General features: G+C 46.9%; 7 protein-coding genes across 7 annotated transcripts; 4 read left to right on the top strand and 3 right to left on the bottom strand.

The window, feature by feature from the left end:
• Nucleotides 1-384: 384 nt before the first annotated feature.
• G6M90_00g094530 (uncharacterized protein) lies at nt 385-2,398 on the bottom strand (the record flags this gene model as incomplete). Its single annotated transcript, XM_066131481.1, has 3 exons — nt 385-1,902; nt 1,957-2,132; nt 2,206-2,398. 3 exons carry the CDS (start codon nt 2,396-2,398, stop codon nt 385-387), a joined length of 1,887 nt encoding a protein of 628 aa, XP_065987738.1.
• A 1,812-nt stretch (nt 2,399-4,210) lies between these two features.
• G6M90_00g094520 (uncharacterized protein) lies at nt 4,211-4,818 on the top strand (the record flags this gene model as incomplete). Its single annotated transcript, XM_014685331.2, has 2 exons — nt 4,211-4,297; nt 4,468-4,818. The coding sequence occupies 2 exons, from the start codon at nt 4,211-4,213 to the stop codon at nt 4,816-4,818; spliced, it is 438 nt and encodes a 145-aa protein (XP_014540817.2).
• Nucleotides 4,819-5,514: 696 nt separating this feature from the next.
• Nucleotides 5,515-6,378, bottom strand: G6M90_00g094510 (uncharacterized protein; the record flags this gene model as incomplete). Its single annotated transcript, XM_014685330.1, has 1 exon — nt 5,515-6,378. One exon carries the CDS (start codon nt 6,376-6,378, stop codon nt 5,515-5,517), a length of 864 nt encoding a protein of 287 aa, XP_014540816.1.
• Nucleotides 6,379-9,011: 2,633 nt separating this feature from the next.
• On the top strand, nt 9,012-10,976 carry G6M90_00g094500 (uncharacterized protein; the record flags this gene model as incomplete). Its single annotated transcript, XM_014685329.2, has 3 exons — nt 9,012-9,291; nt 9,362-10,118; nt 10,184-10,976. The coding sequence occupies 3 exons, from the start codon at nt 9,012-9,014 to the stop codon at nt 10,974-10,976; spliced, it is 1,830 nt and encodes a 609-aa protein (XP_014540815.2).
• Nucleotides 10,977-12,840: 1,864 nt separating this feature from the next.
• asl1_1 (Alkali-sensitive linkage protein 1) lies at nt 12,841-13,714 on the top strand (the record flags this gene model as incomplete). Its single annotated transcript, XM_014685328.1, has 2 exons — nt 12,841-13,428; nt 13,487-13,714. The coding sequence occupies 2 exons, from the start codon at nt 12,841-12,843 to the stop codon at nt 13,712-13,714; spliced, it is 816 nt and encodes a 271-aa protein (XP_014540814.1).
• A 598-nt stretch (nt 13,715-14,312) lies between these two features.
• Nucleotides 14,313-15,427, top strand: G6M90_00g094480 (uncharacterized protein; the record flags this gene model as incomplete). Its single annotated transcript, XM_066131480.1, has 3 exons — nt 14,313-15,031; nt 15,094-15,233; nt 15,303-15,427. 3 exons carry the CDS (start codon nt 14,313-14,315, stop codon nt 15,425-15,427), a joined length of 984 nt encoding a protein of 327 aa, XP_065987662.1.
• Nucleotides 15,428-16,035: 608 nt separating this feature from the next.
• G6M90_00g094470 (uncharacterized protein) lies at nt 16,036-16,660 on the bottom strand (the record flags this gene model as incomplete). Its single annotated transcript, XM_014685326.1, has 2 exons — nt 16,036-16,264; nt 16,323-16,660. The coding sequence occupies 2 exons, from the start codon at nt 16,658-16,660 to the stop codon at nt 16,036-16,038; spliced, it is 567 nt and encodes a 188-aa protein (XP_014540812.1).
• Between the last annotated feature and the right edge of the window lie 5,892 nt (nt 16,661-22,552).

Raw genomic sequence — 22,552 nt, 5'->3', positions numbered from 1 at the left:
ACGCTGTGAAGATTGTTGATAAGCCTGTATGTATTTTATTTATTCGAGGTTGTGACAATATCTTGGTCTGTCTATTCAAAGTGAGGACCTGCATTATGATATACATTTATCCTTGGCCTCCAAAATCGTAGTAGTTCTTTATTTGTTGCCTTGGACTTTGACAGCTATCCCGAGGACCAGCTTCCGCTGCTCTGTGGATCGCCTGCTTCACCCGAGGTTATTTGCCTGTGACCAATGATACCATGGTCCGGTCGGAACGGTGACGATTCGGAAGCATGATGGCTTGGACAACCGTTTCGTGTGGACCGAAACTCCACCACACAAGCTTCTTCCCACATCTGTCAGGGCCGAAGGCTGAATTCTGCCTTCAACGTTTCATATTGCTTAGTCGTACTCTCTGTGTTTCTGCAATCGGTGCATCGTGGCAGTTGTACCAAACGCGACGTGCCCTATCCCATCCTCGTTCACATCTCCCAGAATGACATGCACGTCCCTCATCGCCCTTGCTCTTTCTAGCCCCCCGAAATGCGATGGCTGATGGTCAGCTGCAAACGGATTATCTCTCGTGTACGAAGACACGTAGCCAAGGATGTCGGGCGCCAACGTCATGCTCATGAGGGAAATGGTTGACATCCCGGCCAAGAGCAGAATAGAGGATATGGCAAGTAAGATGGCGGCAAATGCCTTGTTACAAGTGTATATCTCGCCGTCGAAACTGTTCACGATGACTTGGCTGGTGTTGAAGTCAATTACTTCAGAGGTGAATATTCCCGAGATATTATTGTACAGACTCATATCCGTACTCAGGTTCTCAAACAAGCAGCGAGCTCCATAGGTAGACTGCCAGTAGGTATTACACATGACCTCGAGATTCCTGCTAAGCGTCGGAAGCGGAATTTGTGCCAGCGAGACAAGCTTACCCCAGGGGGCATCGTTATTGAAGTTGGATTTCGGGTCCGCGAGCCACCTCTCCGTCAGTGAGCTGGACAGTCGGGTAGCTTGATGTATAGCGCCCAAGGATGCGTATGGGAGGAACCGAAGACCTATGCTTAGTGTTGGATAGTATACTCGCCACCACCCGTCAAGATCAACAGTCAACGCTCGCATGGCGGTGACCCAGCATTCTTGGTCGGCGCAAAAGACAGAGGACTCTGCATCTCGAGGCATGATGGCACAACTGACAACGCTGACGTTTTTAATGTTTGAGTTGTTTATAGAGACTATGGTGTACGTCGCCGTTGTGTTGTTGACCTCGGATTCACTTGGAGGAGAGCTCGATGGTTCAATCCTAAAGGTTGTCCCTTTTCCCCAGTCCAACGAGCCACCGCCTGCGCCAGAAAAGTTCCGCAACATATCTGAGTCATCTACCTGAGCAGAATAGTCGCAGTCGACAGCCAGATATCTGCTGACAATGTTGAAAGAAAGATTTCCTGCAGTTGGGATACCCACGACGGGAATGCCCAGCAAAGACGAGTATGGGATGTCGCGGCTGTCATCGATTGTGACCCAGGACCCGTTTGTAATATTGGCACCCGATGTTATTGCATCAATACTTGGTATCTTGACGTTGCCAAATAAATCCTCGGTCGAATCCGCCGTCTGGAAGGAAGTTGTAAGGGCGGTCATGTATATCGGGGCATAGGAAGTCCAGGCTTTTGACGCGCCGTTTCCGCCTGACGCCACCGTCATCAACGACGCACTGATAGGCAAGTATCGGACCGTAGAGTTGGCCGAAACCAGCCTCGGGGAAACATCGAGAAGTCGAAGCGCTGACTGGCCCCCAAGCGGCGAAAGCGCCCAAAGTGCCACCATGGCAAAGCCAATAAGATATTGACCTCGTATGGCGAATTGCCGCTCAAAAGTAGAGAAGAGCGATTGAGACCCGATAAGAAGTTCCAATATCTAGTCATGTTAGCCAAATGCCGGGAGTGGGAGCATGGTCGGACTCGAACTTACTCCTAGCTTCACGCCGCACTCGGCTGCAAACAAGCCTACCGCTCTGAAGAACTTGCCAATGATGCCGGCGAATACAATAGGGAAGATGGTGGGTGACACCGATATGGTGCGCTGGATAACTCGTCCAAATGGAGAGGTTGGTTTTCCATCCAAGCATAATGCGATGGTCGCGAGCGCTGCAGCGAATGCTACGATTAGCAAGCGAGCGTTGCATCTCACGTCTGGAAGGCTTTTGGTTGGGAAAGTTACCAATGAAGAGCGCAGCAAATATCGTCAAGACTATCTGGGCAGACAAAGGGAAAAATTCAACACGCCTCAATTGTCGTGGGACAGGCCGTACAGACGAGCTTGCCGCTTTGCTTTCATGGCCAACTTCTGCAGGCTCATATTCGGAGTCGCTAGGTCTGAGGACCAATTCGTAATTCTGACCTGTGGATTTCATGTCGTCACTGTCGGAAATGGAGTGGCTCAGAGGGCAAAGTGCAAGGTGAAGAATGCTGAAATTTGAGAGACGGATGCAGCCATTTAAGACGGAGAGTGGACGAACGAGACTCAGGATCTATTCATGTCTCTGTGTACCACACCGGCTGTGAGAACCATGCAACAGCATGAAGCAAGCCACCAGGAGAGGAACCGGTGAGCTATTGATACCAAGTATCATGCCAGTGTTGCACGACAGGAGGTCGCTTCGGGCCGTTCCATGGTGTTGAGGTGGCGCATTCAGGAGAGGTCTAGTCTGCGATTCTTAATTTAAATGTCGACACGATTGGACCGGCTGGTTCAGGCATCCTTGCCGGATCACAAGCAGACGTCGTGCAGCATCGTTACCGGGCGGCGCCAATATATCTCTCGTCACGTTCACCGCTCGACGGCACAAGATGGGCCAGCGAAACAGTGCAGCCGTGGCGCCTTTATCTAGAGCAAGATGATGATGTGCTACAATTCAGACGCGTGACTCTTCATGACCGCCAAGTTTGTTGCAAGTACATTGACTGTTCTCTGAGATTGATCGTTCAGACGGGGTCCTTGTACTCTACACATCCACTCAGCAAGCCACGAGGATTGTATGCATTCTATAGGCCTCGGGCTTGCCATTTGTCCTTCCGCATCTTTGAACAGTCGTACGACTTGACGGTTCTGTGTGGGACAAACGGTAGTCCAACCTCACACGATGCAGGTCTTGCATTCTGTGACAAGGGCTTGATTAGAGGGTTTGGAACGTAAGGGTTGAATTCAATAATAATCTCGAAGGGTCTCTAAGGGCTTGAGTTTTTAAGAGGAAGGAAGGGAAAGGTGACCGCCTTATATACATGAGAGGAACGCCCGGGCCTAGGGCTCTGGCCCAGGCACGTGTTCAAGCTGTGTAACCAACAAGTCCCGTATCGGTGAGGCCCCTTTTGTTGGGCTTCGCGATCTGTTGGTCCTTTTCCGTGTAACACATCCACCGGGGTGACCAGACACTTGATGGCTATGGATTCGTAGCCGACCAAGGGATGGGAAAGGCCGAGGAAAAAGCGACTCCTAATTCTTCTTTGAAGGCCCTTGATGTTTTTATTCTGAACATGCCGCATCTTGCAGCCTAGTCGTGCACCTGCTCAAGTAATCTTGCAACCGAGCCGACGTTGACTCCTCACTGGCCATGTGATGCTTTGGATTCTTTGCCTCTGTTTCACCTTGGCGACACTTCATTCCATTATTGGAGAGGCTGTATTTACGACGTGTCTTGAGTTCTTTGTCAGTTTCGCATCATTCATCAGGGTGCATTCTTGATGTGTCCGTGTGCCAGCACGGCAGTCCCATGAGGGACCAGACCCCTCCCATACAAATCCCCGAGCTTCAATGTCTTGTTCATGCACTCGCTTTGTGCGGCCCAAACACGACGCAAGGCCCTTGTCGGAGCCCTGTGGTGTTTGAGGCCTTGTTTGTGAATCTCACTTTGTCATGTCACCGCGTCCAAGAAAACACCGTCTTGGCCCTGCGACAGTCTTTCTGATGCCCAGAAATGATGCTTTGTAATTTCAAACACGGACGCTTTGGCTCACGTCTTTACACGTTGCATGTATTTCCGCCGCTTAGCAATAGTTTTCATTGCAACAACATGATGCATTTAATACTACGTGTTGGACCATTTAAACGGCGAGACTTTCCTCCCCAGGTGGCTCATCAGAGAAGCACATCATCACCATCTTTTACACATTTGGCTCGAAGCATCACTTTTATCAAACACTTATTCCCGCTGCCGCCCGAGAGAGAAATGTCGCCCAAGAAAGAAATGTCGCCCATGGAAGAAATGCCGTTTAGTAAACAATGCGAGATGTACGTACTTTACCTCGACACACTTGTAAGTTTAATATAAAGCAAAGACCCCTGGTGCTATTTCTCCTAGAGCCGAGGAGGCTCGCACCGCTATAGCGGAGATGCTGTGGTGTCTGGCAGGTGCAGCTATTATAGTAGCATTGTTCCTGACGCTGGGCAGGAATTTCCATCTCAGTGCTAACATTTTCGGCAAAGCAACACCGTTTCAACAGATATGTTATGGGCGTCGGTAGTTTCGTTGTGGTAGCTTCGGAGGGCCAAACTGTCGCCGACGTCGACAAGCTTATCGAACAATGGAAAAAGGAGGCGGGCCGTGATGAATTTAGAAAGGCGTCCATAGAACTTGACGTCGAGATTAAACCTAACTACAAACCCCCACCCAATTGGTCGTTGTGGTCGTACGACAACAAGAAAAATCCCGCGGATGTGTTGACAGGCGTGGAAGGGACTATCAGCCTATCAGACTTCATGCGGAAACACGGTTTCGGCTACAACATTGTGGCGAGGGGACAGCACATGTTTGCAAAAGACTATTTGAAGAAATAAGGCCAAGGAAGGAGGGTCATGGTACAATGTCGAGTTCTGTTAGGCAACTCACGGCCAGAGGTTTTTTTCTCCCGCAAGGGCTTTTTTTCATCTCAATATGGCTGTGGAGTTGCAGGATTCATGGGGGTATTTTAAATTTCCAGTATTTCAATAAATGAGTTACAAAATTATTCGTCAACTGTTCTTCAACCCTCGTGATAAAGTATAAATAAGAGCTGCAACAAGTCTTGATGATATACTAAAGATGTATATAGAAGAGTTGTATTTATACAAGGAATCGTAAAGCCAAGAGCCCTAAGGCCTCACGAATATAGCCCCCATTTAACAGCTATGTAATTCTATATAACACAAGTTATCTACGTCGTAAGCTACTTGAACGCTATTAAGCGGGCCTTTCTTTAATATTTACTTTATTACCGTTTTATGTGTGCCAGAAGTATCCAAACAGTTTCTAGTAATCATTTCCGTGCTTATTTAAAATCTGAAGTTATAGTGTGGTATTGTGATAATCGTGTATAATGCGTTGTGTAGTTTATGTGCTGCTTAGGCTAATAAAGTCGTTTGTTATTGCAATGTACAAGTACTTACTTCTAACAAACTACAAACATAAAGAAAAATCAAATGACAAAAAACATGATGGATGTACTCTTCGGTCTGTGCCGATCCTTGCCTCAAGAGACTGAAACTGCAATGCCCCTATTGCAAATCCACCAACACAGTCAGCGCTCCAGGATACATTTCTAGCATCTGTTTTTCCTGGACCGGCTCAAGCTCCCACCCTGCCTCTTCATCTTCATCCTCATCCTCATCTTCATCCTCATCTTCATCCTCATCTTCATCCTCATCTTCATCCTCATGCTTGCTATTGGCACACTGCAGGACGTAACGAGGCTTATATCTTAATTTACCATTTCTCTTTGGCGCAATCTCGATCGCCCGATACGCAAAAATAACCTTAGACGGGGATGGACCGTGGGAAACGTCCCTGTCCACTCTTCGTTGCAACATCAGTCGAGGACCAATTAAGCTGGGGGCTCCCATCGCCAGCGCATCAAGGCCGACTTTGCAAGCCGGACCGTGGGAACCGGCGTCGGTAGTGGACATGCTGAAGCCTTCAGCAATCTTGAGCCCAGTGATCATATACACCTTGTTATTCCCGACGAAACAGGCGGAAATAAAATCCTGGACACGTAACGAGGCGGTGATGCTATCTGTTACATATTGCTCACTGGCTTCGAACTCATATGTTTCCATAGCGGCGCACGTATAAGTGGTGGTCTTGTCTTTGGCAAACGTATACAGAACTTCGAGTGGGAGAGAAAGAGTCCCAACGATTCCTGCTGAGACAGAAATGCCTTTCTTGACCACCTCTTGGAAATTGGGCACACAGCTCGTATTGATTGAGCTCTGCGGGATGGCAATGACATCATGCTGGTTAAGCGGGTTGGTCAGCTCGCCAAGACTTGCGAAGATGCTGCCCAGTCGCGCTGCCGTGGGGCTCTGTGGGTTGATATCAAACGCAGGAGCGCGAAAGTAATATTGACGGGCTGATTGAGGCATGGTTTCTGGCCGTAGTTTCCCAATTGTATCGACTTGACTTGCCAAAGTTAGGAGGAGGCAGTTAGTTTCTGCAAGTATAGTCGTCCAGTACTGTGACAAGGGCTCAGCAATAGGGGTTTAGAGTCAATAGCTTGATTTATTCAATACCAGTCTTTGGTATCAGAGGTCCTTGGTTTTCCTCAAGGCCAAGTTGACTAAAGAGCTCTATTTATACAACAAGTTGTGCGAGCCTTTTGCCCTAGGTCCCGTGATTACAGCCCGTCCTTTGCGTAATCGTTACTGTGACAGTATGCCTGAGACACGCTAACGGCGACGATTGGTTATCAGGGGAAGCGGGATGGAAATTGGTGCCCGAGTAGAGTGAATACGGCACAATAGCAAGCAACCAGACAAGATGTATGCAGCTTGCCGCTTTACATCTATAATATAACATATTAAGAGCCTCCCCTGGGCTCTAATTGGTTACTAAAAAAAAAAAAAACTCTTTGGTAACTGGTCAATGTAAAAATGTGTCTTACTCCACTTACGTGTTTAGCATCGCGAACCTCGCAATTGTAGTGTTGTTGATGTTAAAGCCGCACGTGCGGCCGCAGGGCTCCCGGCAAGTCGGTGCTGCGCCGGTAGGCTATGTAACCTAGTCAATCCACACGTGCATGCAGCCGATGTCCTTCCCGCCCGCTTTGCCTACCCCTGGGACAACTTGTTTTGTGGTATCCTGCAGCTGTAAATACATCAATCCGTCAAGGTGTCCGCTGCAGGACACGTCAATCTTGGGCTTGCGCCTCCACAGGGTCTCATCTAGACATGCCCCTGGAGAATCATACATATGTAGGGCAGCAGCAATAGAAGGCTGGGAGCACCAGACATGACGTGCTACTCGTTGCCTTGTGTGAGGCCTCCAAGTTGGCAGAGTCGTTGATACAAAAGGCTGAAGGCATTCCAAGTCCGGTTCGTGAGTGGAGTCAATACCAGATCTATTGGGATCTTGATGCATACTGATGCAACGGGCCATGGCCCAGCCATTGATATTACTAGCATGATTTAGTTGGTGTGTCACACACGTTGATAAAGAAGATTAATTGATGCGTGCTATCTTTAATGGGCGCATCAAGTAATATCGTAATTTCGGCGTTGGAATGCCATAGCGTGTTAGGCCCTCTTCGGACCAGATTTGCTCAGCCAAATCTGGTCCGAGGCTTGTGCATGATTTGGCAGAACTGGGGCTGTCTTGATATCTCATCTTGACAGTTGTCATGCATGCAGATTGATGCCGCTCCTCTATCTGTTCTGTTGAGGGACCCACCAGATGTAATTACACTCCAACCCCTGTATGATTAACCACCCGTGACATGACAAGGTTAATGGAGCAAGGCCCCCTAGCTGTATCGGCGATCCAGCTCAAGTGCTACTTGACTTTTTATTGGGGTTTATGTCTTTTTTATTTACCTTATCGCCTTATCAGTCCGGGCAGGCTCCAAGATTTTTATCGCGGAAAAAAAAAAGGGCCCACTTTATCAGCTGTTAACAAATAACCTGCCAGCTGGCCCCGCCTACTGATGTCACACATGGCTAAACTTTCAGGGCTTAAATTGTACGTGCGAGCAAGCAGTCTTGCGTGCAGATGAAAGCCATCTGCACATTCTTCCTCTAGCCTTGTACTGAGATTTTTCAAGATTATCAATAGAGAGCATCATTTAATGACAATCTCCTCTATGGCCTAGCCCCTCCACATGTTCATTCGCTATGAATAACAATTTGTCCATGGTCTGGTTCAAAACAACTCGTCGTGGCCCAGAGTTGATTCTCCCTGTGATTTCGTCACCGCTTTATCGATGGCATCCGAGTCGCCAAGAAGCTCGACCGCTTGCGAGTGCGTTTCGCTAGCATCGGAATTTATATTTCGTATTTCGTCATATTCATTCTCTTTCTGACCGGCAAAGGTCGTGAATATGAAAAGGACAGCACCACACAGGTCGAGGTGCCACATTCAGCGACGTGTCTGAATGTGTTGGCTAACTGTCAAGATTCGAAATGTGATGGAATTGTGAATCACGGCATCACCTGGTCTGTTCGAGCCAGTCGCGACAGAGACAATGCCATGAATGAAGAGGAGATACTGACTGAACACGCGAGGGACGCAGTTGACTCTCCTAATCGCAACAGGGCTGGGCTTTGCAACGGAGCATGCGGTACGATCAGCTGAGCAAGCTGCATCCAACACAAACCTGCTATTTGAATGCTGAACAGCTCGAATCTCCCAATAGAACACCGCCACGGTTGGGTGTCTGTGGACGCGCATCCCGGTTTGGGCGACGAGATGCATGAGTTCAATTTGAACATGATGGGGACCGCCTGGGGACCCTCACCTGTCAGATTTGCGGACAAAGGGCTGTGAATGTCCATGTTGGCTCTTGCAGCCCTTTGTTCATTGTTTCACTGACTGAAAGGCATTATATAAGCACATGTGCACATGCAAAGATAAATTCTCTGGTTGGATTACCATCCATCGACTCCTACCTCTCTCATCCTCACGTCTCGAGAATATAGCCCACTGTCGCTCCCAAGTCGCAAACGCTTGCCAACTCGCGGCGCATTCGAAGCATTAAAGCAACCTCTCGCTCACCATCTCCATCATGGAGGAAGCAACCAGCGGACATGCCAGTCAACTCGTCGTCCAGGCCATACGGTGCCAAAATATACTGAAAGACCTTCTCTCGAATTGCGAACAAAACGACGTTGGGCATCAGAAGTCTAATTTCCTGTCCACCCAGTCCGCCAGATTGAACTCATGGTGTGGCAAGACGGGCATTTATGAATCAGGCCAACATTCTTTGGACTATCATCTTAAGGGCCTCCCCCAGACTAAAATAACAATAACAAAACTCCTGTGGGAGTTGAGTCTGTGTTTGCAAAGTGAGTGGACCCCAAGCAAAGGAGCAAGTTCAAATAAAGCGTGTCAAGCTAATAGGATGCGCCGAACCAGAGTTGCGGGAACCAGAGAGTATTGATGAGCACGCTACAAGCAAGATGCAAAGCCAACAGGAATGCGATGAAGATTCCGACACTTCTGAATGGTCTCGAGATTCGCTTCCCGTCTCACACGATCGCAACACACATCCCCAACCAAACAGGAAATGGACTCGCATAGAGAGAAATATTCACAGGCTCTATATGCAAGCTCGACTGGATGAATTGGATGGGGAAAATGATATGCAGACAAGGATTGAACGGTTCAAGAATGAGCCGGGTCAGAACCAAGTCTACGAGTTATTCAAGACAATGGCCCGGGAAAAAGCCGAGCATCAGTTTCCACGGTCGCCTCTCTGGATGCAAGAAAGAATTGCGGAATCATTCGCTAGGAGAAGAATGCGCTTTGAATATTTGAAGCATCATCAGGAGAAGCTTGCTTGTGGTTTGCATCATGAATCTCCACCCCAACCACAGAATGATGCCGCAGGGACAACCTTGACCACATTTCCTGAAAGCGATACCCAGGTAAACAAACCAGACAGCCAGAATACCACGTCCCGCGCCGGGAATCGTGGTGTCATACTCTCAGCAACTGAGAATACTCGTCTCGATACGATTTCGTCGCCGCGCACAACAGAGAGCGTTGCTTCACTCACCATGGGACACCATGACTTACCGTACCGGCCAAAACTTCAGGAATCAGACACCTTTACGTGTCCCTATTGTTTTCTTGTGATTCCCTCCACAGAAGCCGAAGGAATATCCTGGAGGTAAGCGCCGTTCAGCCTGGATAAATCACCAAATGTCTGAGAGACTAGTGCTGACATGATTACAGCCAGCATGTCATGAGGGACCTTGAGCCTTACTTTTGCGTTTTCAAGGACTGCTCGAAACCCTTTGAAGTAGACAATAGCTTTGACGGAGTTCTAGCCCACATGCATGACTCACACGTCGCTGTACCTTATTGGATGTCGATGCCGGACGGGTCCCGCCAAGACTTCAAAAACAGACATCTATTTGAACAGTTTCTTGAACAGGAATGGCACTTGCCAAGATCAGGTTTCGACTCGTTAAGAGCAATTTTTCGGAGAAAAGAGGGTTTCCGCTTTCCAACTTGCCATTTTTGCGGCTGCTATCCGGACAAATTCAGGAAATGCTTTCGCTGGGATATACCCTTCGCCCAGGAGGAAATGAGGAAGCATATCAAGCAACATATGGAAGAGATTGCTCTATACTTGCTGCCTGTCATGGACGACGTGGTTGATGATGCACCCGGGGAGAACAACATGAGTGATGATGCTGTTGGCACACAGCATCATGGTTTGGACGAATTGAGTGCCGTCCCCTGGCGCACGACGCCACAGCAAGAACATCGCGATTCTGAGGATCGAATGGAGTCCACGAATACAGTTGACGGACAATTACAATCTGACTTTGAGATGGAGGCTCAGCCTAATCATCCCGGCAAGAAGAATGATGGACTGGAGCGGTCCCAAGAGAACACGAACGGGGACAAGTCAGCCCAGGGACGCGTTGCTTGGAGCGATTGGTCGAAGGGGCCGTCAAGCTCGTCCCCTGAACAGAGAACCAAGGCTAGGATTTCCTCCTATACAGGCTCGAATTCATGAGGATTGCGGGATACTTCAAGGAGGTTGTCGTGTCTATGCCAAGTTTGTCACAGTTGAGCGCAATGCCAAGGTCTATTTTGTTGGATCACTTGCTTCAACGGGCATAGGGATACTCGATGAGGCTATTACTGCGTGTTGGAATAAAAAGTGTTGTTATAGAGAGCCGGCGTGGGGACGTGGATGTTACTTTGGCTCCTACTGTTAGTCTCCGTACAACATTATGGGACGTCTCCCTCTTTCGTCATTTTTGGGTACTGAAGAGGATGGTGGTCAATGGAACATATAGAATGTGCATATCATAGGCATTCTTACATAATAGATTAATAACTTGATGCAATATTGGTGCTTTGGCGACAATGAAATGCACTCCCTAGGTTGGATACGCCATAGTCCATAGACTGCGCGCATAAATGTAGCTCGTCTTGGAGACCATGTATTTCGACATTCACTTGCCTTATCTCTCTGGAAGCCTTCTGATTTATCAGGTTGGGAGACATTTGTTAGCGCCTTGGGCGCATTACAAAATTGACTTGTAGAATGTAAGTCATGTCACCACTGTCATATTACCGGGGCTGTAAGCACAGAGTGGCTTCTAGCCATTGTTGGTCGATCGGCACGCTCACACGCTTTGGTTTTGTGTTGGTCTGCACTGTACCCGTGCCAGCGTGGCAGCCGATTTTGCCAACAATAACAGCCCTGTGCTTATGGTACTTCTATGCGGGATCACGAGACGGTGTGAAAGAGAAGTGGTATCGGGCTAGGGATTTAGTAGAGGCTCACAAGTAGGCATTTTGAACCAATAGGCTAGAAGCGATAGCATATTTAAATTACATCTGCATACACAGATTAGGTGTGTGGTCATGCCGGGTAGTGGACGATTGTTCCCATATATACTCGCAGTTCTACTTTCCAGCAACCACCAAATGCAGCTTCTTCCATGGTCAGTTTAAGAAAGTCAGCGTTGGAAATAATTATGCCATACATAAGGCTTGAATACTTGAATATAACCGTGGTCTATGCATATGGCTAATAATACTCGAGCGGTTCTATACGTACTTCATGCGTAATGATGGCAAATAATACCGAACCACGTTGGCAAAAGAAAAGGAATACATCTACCAGCAGTACCACCAAAAAAAGGATTCGAGACGCGCCAAGAACCAAATACAGCCTTGCTCCATGCTGCACAAAACTCGGCGGCACTGTTACGATCTAGTGAGCGGTGAGCATTTGAACCCGCAAGTCCAGGGGCTCAGCCAAGTCTCGAACCCCTGTGTAACTATAGTCAGGTCCAAGGGCCGGTCCGTGCCGCAATAGGCATGACGTCCATGTAATAGCTGTTATGCATGAAGACTATCGAAAGCATGGTATCACCGACACGTAGGCGGAGGATTGATCCATCGTTGTGCATCTCGAACAAAGCAGTCGGCTCCATCAAATCCCTGCCACAAATCCTCGGTCTGGGCTTTCGGCCCATTCCTCTGGGATTTGTAAAGAAGCTTCCCTCAGGAACCTTCTATCCCTGGTTGCCAAGGCAGTACAGCTTGTCATTATTGGCCGCGACTACTTGGCGTGTTGGATGGTAACACATGTCGCCTACTCAACGTAGCCAACCTTTGACCTCCATGGACTTTTCTTACCGAGTTTTCGAGTTTTGGAAAACGGTTTTACAAAATCAATGGAGCAAGCAGTTGGGAGAACTGAAATTGTCAATCGAATCCGAGTATAAGTAGGAGCTGGGGTCTAGCCACATTTCAAGTTCTACGTAGAATCGACAGCTGCTGAAGCAATTGACTTGCCCAACGCCTGCTCTTCCTGTCTTTACTTGTCAAAGAATAACTGGCTTCATACCAAAATGTTCAAAATGCCCCACTTCAGCTCTTTTATAACAGCAGCGCTGCTGTTGACGACAACCTCCGCCGCCGAAACGCCGAAACGCGGCCTCGCCGCCAATGACGGCATTCCCATCAACAACTTTTGGGGAACTTTTAAAGACCACAAGTCCCAGATTAACTGGCAATACAACTGGGATAGCACGACAAACCAAAAACAACCATTTGCCGAATTCGTACCCATGCTCTGGGGCACCCAGAGCTATCACACCCAGCAATGGCATAACAACGTTCGCTACTGGATACAGCGAGGAACCCAGCATTTACTGGGTTTCAACGAGCCCGACCGTCCAGACCAGGCAAACATGTCCCACGAAGCGGCAGTAACAGCATGGAAGACGTATATGGAGCCGTATGCAGGTCAAGTAAAGCTTGGCGCACCGGTAATCTCAAATGCCGGCTACGACTGGCTGAGCGAGTTTCTCAACCAGTGCCAAGGCTGTCATATTGACTTCATCCCTGTCCATTGGTACAACAATTATACCTTGGAGTTTGACCTGGAGAACTGGGTTAGGAAGATCTGCTGGTTGGGCAGGGGTCGTCAAATTTGGATCACAGAGGTAAGTCGCCGGACTCATAATTTGCACGGCAGACAGGTCATGTTGACGCGAGGTGCAGTTTCAAGGATTTGGGTCTCCCGCTCAGCAGGGCGAATTTTTGAGGAAGGCCATGCCGTTTTTGGATAAAACTGCCTGTGTTGCGCGGTACGCGTACTTTGGCACTGCGAAGAACTCTCAGGTTCTTCTTCAGAGTGGTGGGCCAGCCCTTTCACCTCTAGGAACGCAGTATGCTTTCAGTCCCTACGGGTCTGGGACAGTTTATGGCCGCATGTTAGGCTTCCGTTGATCGTAGAGTGATTTTTGGGTACGGAATAGATTATAGATGTTCGAGTCTTTGAGTATACTGTGTGCGGTTTGGAAGAGGATGTTGCTATGGGCTATGCGTTGCATGGTCGGGTCCGATTGTATGTACTTTCACTTCACAAGTCACAGGTGTTTGCTGCAAATCCAATTGATGTTGCTACTTGACAATTGAACGTCCCGGAGTAAGTGACTACTCAAGCAACGTTGCCATGTCCGGAGCACTGCAGCACGGGCAACATCCATCATGAAGCAAAACCCATGGTCAACTGCACGTGGCGCCAGCAGGAGATCGAGACAGAAAGCGCCCAGGGGCACGAGGACTCCTCATTTGTGACCCAGCCGCTTTAGATTGACCACATGCAGACACTAGACCCGTTGTGGCTACCTAGAGCAGGTCATCGTCGATCGATCTGGCGCCGATCCTTCATCCTGCTCCTCCCAGGCTGCCAGGCGTGGGCGTGTTTCTGCTTTGGTTGAGAATATCATGTCAAATGTCGACCGTGTAACAACTCAATACGTCTGATGCCCCTGTATCTGGTACTATCTGGAAGAAAGGAATCCCATCATTACCCATTGTCATCATGGCCAACAAAGTGACGATGTTGTTTCTCGCGTTTCTCATCATCAACATCAACCCCGTCGCGACCCTTTCGGTCGCGTCCAACCCATACACGGGAGGCGACACATCGGGCTGTGGAAAGATGCACACTGCTCAAGTCATCGGCCTTCCGATCTACCGCGGGATACAGTCTAGTGGCGTGCATCGCAGTTACAGCGTGCATCTCCCTTCCCAATACGATAAACACCATGAATACCCTACTATTCTAGGCTTCCACGGCTCCAGTAGTATCGGGCTGTTCTTTCAGGCCGATACCAAACTCGACGAGGCTCGATTTACCCGCGACAAGATCATGGTTTATCCCAACGGACTGGGCGGCGCTTGGGCCGGAGCCAACTACTCCCAGGCCACTGTCGACCAAGACTTGCAATTTGTGTGGGATCTTCTTGCCGACTTGCGTCAGAACTTCTGCATCGACAGTTCGCGCATCTATGCAACAGGTTTGTCCAGCGGTGGCGGCTTCGTGGATACCATTGCCTGCAACAGCACCGTCGGAGGCGAGTTTGCTGCCATGGCCCCGGCCTCCGGGTCCTTTTATACTAATAACGATGCAAACCACCATTTATGCGAGCCTGCACGTGTGCCCATGCCCATTTTAGAGTTCCATGGAGGAGCTGACGCGGATGTCAAGTATGGTGGCGGTCAGGGTGAAGGTGGTATTGAGCCTGCAATCCCGAATTGGTACGCGCATCAACTTGACAGATTCATGGCAACAACGAATGCTAATAGTAAAACATGTCAAGGCTCGGCTGGTGGGCGGCCCGGAATAAATGCGACACGCCTCATCATCAGGAGGATCTGTTTGACGGTGACGTACACCATCTTAGCTGGGCATGCGGCGGGCAAGAAGGGGTAGTGCAGCACTACAAGACCGATGATCAAAGTATAACCCAATCCTGCTCTTTGAGACTTGGGGCTATGTTGGAACACTTGCTAACCTTTTTGCGGGCAGAGCACGACTGGCCATCGACAGAGCCAAACTTTTCGCAACTAGCGGCTGGTGATAAGCCAACGCATATTCAAGCCAGTGCGATTATCCAGGATTTCTTTATGAGGTTCACACGTCCTGAAGTTTGAGCCATGACCCAAAGAAGCATTGGCAAAATGGTGATATTTGCGGGTATTGTTACTAAATATCTATAATCGCGGCAAAGAAGTTGACTTCACGTCTTGATGAAATGTTGGGAAAATGATGATCTTGATCTTATTATACTTTACTACTGTTTCAGAAATACCCATTATGAGTTGGTGTAGCAAGGCCGCTGCTGCGTTGTCAATAGCCGCGACCAGGCAGGACATTTATCCATTTCAGTATTGAACATGGCATGGTAGCATTTGAATTCTTGAACCAATACGCTCATTCCAATTTATACCTACTAGTTGGAGAAATAAAAGGCTTACACGACAATTTTCTTACTCTGGCAACGTATGTTTAACATATGAAAGCTTGGTGCAATATGCTTGAAGAACAAACACTAGAATTTGTACAATAGCTTAGAAATGCTTATACCTGGACTAAGGATTACCATATGCAACACATTGAGTTATTATTTAATAAAAATACAGCTCATTATTTCTGATAGATCTTATACACCAATTAGCATGACATTGACTTGGACAATATAAAATTCAACCGCTGATTCGTGTACTCAACACTATTTATTGCCAGTCATTCCCGGCTAGCCTTAGCACTTGTTTCTGCTTTCCAATTGACCTCTGACGGCACCAGGAACAGCCAAGCTAGAATGAACGTCTGTGAAAAATGCAGACGGGTTTCTCTCAATCTGCTCAACATGGAAGCCTTGGCCCGTATCCTTGCCGTCCACCTTTACGCCAGTAAGGAACGGTCCTCTTAGGCAGCCAATGCTAGTTCGACGTCCCCCTTGAGAGTCTTGTGGATTGGGAAACGCAATACTACATGGCCATTCAATTGTTAGCAACTCGCTTACAGTAATGTGAAGCGGAGTCTTACCGTGGCGGCCCAGCCTTTCCTACTGGTGCTTCGTGAATGTGAGTAGCCGTCAGAGCAGGCGACTGATATTCACCGCGGAATCCATCCAGGGTGAGATTGTAGCAGATAATATTTTCATAACTGTCGATGCCGTATTGAAAGAGCCCGGATGCACCGGCTAGTCCGCCGGTAGGGTTGTTGTCGGCGTCGACAACAGCCCTTGGGCCAACCTTGACGCTGTAGGTCGAGGTGAATTGGAATAGTTCTCCTGAAGTCCTATGCTTCCCAATGTGGATGTTTAAAAGGGGGCTGGCCGCGGCAATGGAGATGTAGCCTGTAAAAAACACTGATGTCTTCATGTTTGTTTGTCAAGTGACGGGGAAATGGCCAAGGGAGATGAGATGAAGTACTTTTCATCATGACGAGAAGAAGCTCGAATTATATATTTCCAATTTCCAATGCCAGGTGAATTTGGAGCTACTTGAATACGAGATTGAAACCAGGTAATTCAAGCTAATTTGATTGTCGCCAAGATAGGCAACACCGCACGAGGGCAAGAATTCCCCGAAAGCCTGTACACAGCCTTACTTTTTAGTCTAGATTAGAATCACGATGCACTCACTTCCGGAGTCAGTGTTCACTTGTGATGACTGCCGAGCCAAATAGAGCAATTGGAATGTTTTAGCCTCGTCAGCGCCAAGGTTGCCGCCTTGCTTGGCTCACGACCCGCGCACGCCACATTAATCTGCCAAGCTGCCGACGTCTGTTGTCATATCTGCACAAGTTCTTACTTTTTAGGGACGGGACGACATTACTACCCCACCAGACATGAAGGGCTTAACCAGACGCTGCTGAGATGTAGCGGTCTTGATAGGTTCATCATTCAGCGGGATGCCACCCATAGCTGTGTTTACACGAATTGCCTTCAGCGCACGGCAAAAGGGAAGCAAACCCTCGCACGTAGATAATGAACCATTACATTTCCAGAAATTCAATAGAACATATACTCGGCTTCGTGTGTTCATAGCGACTTCCCAAGTGTTATGGTGCGCAAGGTGTCTGGTTGCCAAGAGCCAAGAAGCGCCTTGCGCGCGGATTACCAAGATGCCGGACAGTAGCGGCGGACAGCACAGAAGCCGGGCCAAGTGCCGTACCATATCTCTGGTTAGTCTATTTACAGTGCCATTTTTATCATCTTGACTTGGCATTTGCTTGCTTTACGTAATGTAAAGTCATGTGAGCCGACCTTGGGTGGATGTTTAAGATTGTTCCCCTCTTAGTCGCGCCCAGCCATTTTCTCACAGCAAGTAATCCGCGGTGGCATCAGTACCACCCGTCTAAACAATTCATGACTTATTATTTCTTGTCTTCTGGATAATCAAGCGCGTGTATCAAAATATCGCATCTCTCAAGACTATGTTAGTACCTGTAGTGATTCGTGTATTCCGGTCCCGAGATTCAAGAACTAGCTAGCATAATCTGGGCATAATCTTTCCTGACAGCATGTTATGCCCCAGAAATGTCTATTGAGAATCTAAGCAGACCGCATTTGACCCATTTTACAGAATCTTTTATTAGCTAATAACAACACAAGCATTATGCCAAGTCATGCATCACAGCGAGGTTGTCTCAGCTCATCATGCAGTAAAAGCTGCCTGGAGCTAGCCTTGCAAGGTGGAGGTAACAAGACGACACGACGCTTTGAGATGTCCAAAGTCATTTCCCAGCCCTTTCTGGACCAAGACAGATCCCCTTGAACAACACCGCACAGAAGCATGTGTATTGGATCTCGAAGTCGTGGAAACGATGCTCGGGCGTACGTTCGTTGATTGAACAACTTGTGAGCGTGGCGATAAGAAGACAGCCGTATCACGTGTGGACGCGCTGAAATACAGCTCCGATTAGACGTACTGATTAACCAGAGCAAGAACGGCTTGACAAGCTCTATCTGTTACACGAAAGTCACGTTCATAAAGGCGTGGGCCGAACATTGAACCCGACGATAGTTACAGTGGGTGTACACAAGGGCTCGAGACGTGCTTGCTTGAGGCCTTGGGCTTCCACGCTCGCTTGCTCACCGCTGCTTGATACAAATAAGGGTCACCCGCCCTTTGAGGTCTTGAGAAAACCAAGAAACTTTAAAATTAAAGCGAATCATTAGCTGAAGACCAAATCGATCCAAGCGACCTATAACACAAGCCCTTGTCACATTATCATGCTCGAAGAGTTGAGGTCTTTTATCTTCAACCACACCCTCCCCCAACGGCCATAAAAAAAATGCGCATTAATTCAGGCAGTTGACCAGCTTTTAATCTGGCATAACCCCACAATTTAAACCTTTTCGTCTTGCAAGTTTCTCAATTCGTCGTGATTTGTTATAGTGCATAATCCTAGTCTGTGACAAGGGTTGAGTCAGAACTTTAAAGCACCATGACTCGATTCATCTGACAACAGTCTTCTGTATTAAAAGTCCTTCGTTTTTTTTTAAGCCTAGTTAACTAAAGAGTTCTTTAAATATAAGAAGTCGGCGAGCGTCTTTTTCCCGAGGTCCCGCAATCGTAGCCCTCATGTAACCCAGTGTGATGTAGTCCCTGCTGGCTCAAATACTGTCAATTTTTTTAATCAGTGGTGGAATAGGGCCGGGCCAACTACGTCGGAACTGCACATGTGCACATGTGGGTCAAATATTAATGCATCATCTTTGACCAAGGCACATGAAACATGCGACTAATCTACCAGCGTACTTGAAACACCTATTGCTGTTCACAAAAGGCGTCGGTGTAAAATTAAATAGCTGTCTCGGCAAAATCCCATTATATTTATTGTTATCTGTCCTTTTTCATCCTCTGTCTGCTTCCCCCCCCTTTGATTTAATTGATAACGTAATCATAACCAACTACCCGTGCCACGCTATTTGCAGCTCGTAAGAGAGCTGCCTTCAGACCTGGGATTCTACCATGGGAAATCCCAGTAAATTTGACTCCTACGGACTCTCCCTGACTCGTATTTAAGCATGAAAGTCTGGTAGATTATAAAATCGTCGAAGCACAGAAATCGACCGGTTGTCTTGATGACACTGATTTGCACATGAACACTGCATCCATGTTCACTGATCAGGAGACAGTGCACTGTGACTGCCAGCCTTGTGCGAGTATTACATGGGAAGTCGACGGGCTAAGAAGCAATCAAGACTGGAGCATTTGAGTTTGATAACACCGAAATTTGGTATTCCGTAGCGCGGTATAGGATGCGAGCGATCATTGATGTCAAATGCACTCGCTTTGTGGGTGCCTGGGACTAGACACTAACAATAATCCATTGAAATGCCCGAGCTTCTGCCCTCCTTACTGATATATTAAGTTGGTCGCCTCTTTGTCTTACACCTAAATTATTTGGTCTTGTACGTTTCTTCTATATCCAAGAATAGCAGCTAAGAATCCTATAGCCGAAAAATATAATTAGCTATAGTATAGTGTAGACGGCCTAAAGACACAGAAAACGAGAATAAGCTGTTTTAAAGTAATACAGAATGGTATACAAGATAAACAACAGTTTGGTCTAAAGAAATTAAAAGTAATAACCCGGCATGTTATTCTACTATAGTAGATAAACCCTAAACTGTTTGTTAAACAGAGCGCTAAAAAGGCTAAGAGAGATATTAATACAGTAGTTATAGTAAAATAAAAGCTATCTATATATTTACGGATAAAAGCAGTATAGACGGCCATGTAGGCGATGTGCACGACTACCAGTCAAACCAAGAGCGCCTACATGGGCGATAATTATTACACGGAAATAGCTGTTTACACAAGGGCTACGGTCACGGGATTAGAGCAGAAAGTCCTCACTAACTATTATATAAATAGATGTTTTTAGTCCCTTAAGGCCTTAAGGAAAACTAAGGACCTTTAATTCCAAAACTATTATTAGATAAATTAAGTAAATGCTCTAAGCCTCTAGCCCTTGTCACAATAATACTATGTCAATAGTATAGGCCGGCGAAAATAACTAGACAATTAACAAGTTTTCAGGTTTATAGCATGGCTAAGACGTAAATCAGGGTTATATCTTCTCCTAGAAATAACACGTTAAATACAAGAACTACAAGAGCAAGCCTTGCCATGATATTAGATAGGATAAAAGGACTAACAAGGCCGAACGCATAGCGAATCAAGTCCTGCACTTACTGCAATAAAAGGTAATAAGTATAATAGCAGCAAGAAACTAGTAGCCGGACAATCTTCCACAGCCTTAACGTTCGATTGGATAGATTTGTAAGATATCTATAGTTAAGTGTATATATATGCTTGTACATGTAGCGATATTATATATTATCTGTTAAAATGCAGCGCCGAATTATCGGGTTTGCTATCCAACTCAGCCCCAGAGAAAACATTGTAGACGCCTACGAATTATTACTGTAGCAGCTGTAATTATTATATTTAACTTAACACGAATAGACTTAGTATACTATCTTGTAAATAGTAGTATTTACATTTAAGCTACCAACTTATCTCTAGCATATACAAGGGGGAAAACCTTGCCAAGCAAGCCTATGACTTACTTGGTTGGACGAAAAACCCTTCTTTGCTGCCGCTTTTAATGCATCTGAAATTCTCTATACCTCACAGCCTTTAGCACGCAATTCTGCTTCTCGCTCCTTTGTCGACTGGATTTTTTGAAAACCCAGGCACTCTTTAAATGCATCTTGACCTTTGGTTATGCACTCTTGGAATTTAGACTTCTCTCTGCATTGATCGAGTGCGTCCCTGCGTATTTTGTTGCACTTCTCCTTGGAAGGCTTCGCTTCATGGGCGTCGAAGCACTCTTGAGGCGTCTTCCAGCCTTGGGGATTTTCGCATGCTTCCACACGTGGGTAATTGATCATCTCGCAGAATAGTTCTGTACCGCATAGATATTCGTCAATCCCCCAGGGTCCGCATTCAATAGTGTTCACTCCTTTCTTCCAAGGTAGTTTCTTGCTCTGTCGAGTCTCAATAGAGGCCGCAAGAGAGGCGAGAGCAAAGACAGGAATAAGGGTCGTAGAGTACTTCATTTTGATAGCTGGATTTTTTTTCTGGAAGAAAAATAAAAGGTCAAGATAGTTTAGAATAAAGAGATAGCAAGTGAATAATTTGTAAATAGTTGGTAGATAGCAAATTAGGGTTACCTAGAGTTGCTGCTAGAAATTATATATCAAATACTAGGGCAGAACTCGCTATTTATAAGGATAAAGTCATGTATATGTAATATTAAGGAGCCTGTTTGCCATGACTCTTGAATTGGGCCACCCCCTATAGCATAACTTTGAGGTTTTATTTATATTAATTTAAATGACTCGAGGTATCCAAGACTCCTAGTAGCGCTACTAATATATAAGCATAAATACATGTGGACTCGTAGTATTATTTGATGTGAGTTATACTGCAATCTATTATCTATATTCGTCAATGCAAAATTATTCGCAGCTATATTATATTGACACTCTACTAGCGCTTTATTTTAGTTTTAATGTAGCAACTATAGTACCACGACTTGTTAAATCAATAAGACAGCTTTTAGCCAACCAGTTCATTACAGTTTGGAATTCTCTTTATCCAACTATCAGGGTTGATTTTTCCTTTAATACAAATATCCCCGATGTAAATACTCCCAAGCACGTCTCCCTATAGTCGCATATTGTATTAGTACCACGCCAACAATCCGACTTCCGATGCACATAGACTAGGCCACGTACGTCGTCTGTTGCAAAGTTACAGCCTTGAATGCCTGATCCAGTTCCAAAACAGAGTTGGTTTTTGGGCTGTTCTAGGCCTGCGATATCTGGTAATGTCCACGCACTGGATGCAGCTAGGCCCGCAAGGACACTGAAAGGGGTTATCGAGCCCCTCATTTAATGCGGCGTCAAGATAAATAATCTGGAAAGATACATAAGGGAGGATATATTAGCAATATGTCGTCACCTTTAACTGGTACCCAGCTGCTTTATACCTCTCTTTTCTCGTGTCCGCTCTAGTCATGTAGCTTGCTACACTAGTGATAAATCTATAAACTACGATGTGAAGCCTACCATTCGCCCCGCTCGCATTATATAATATAAACTGAAGACGCTCTTGCGTGGCATCAGCTGACAGTTGTATCCATTACGTGTGCACCGGGATATGCAGGAATATTGGTCAAAGACCACACATGGGCTGCGTAAGCGGATTGCGGGGAAAAGGGTGTCGAGGCCGCCTTCTGTTCCAACAAGG

This window comes from Metarhizium brunneum, chromosome 6 (assembly GCF_013426205.1).
Source record: "Metarhizium brunneum chromosome 6, complete sequence".
NCBI lineage: Eukaryota > Fungi > Ascomycota > Sordariomycetes > Hypocreales > Clavicipitaceae > Metarhizium > Metarhizium brunneum.
Note: the sequence above shows the minus strand (reverse complement) of the source record. Positions and strands in the feature narration are given on the sequence as shown.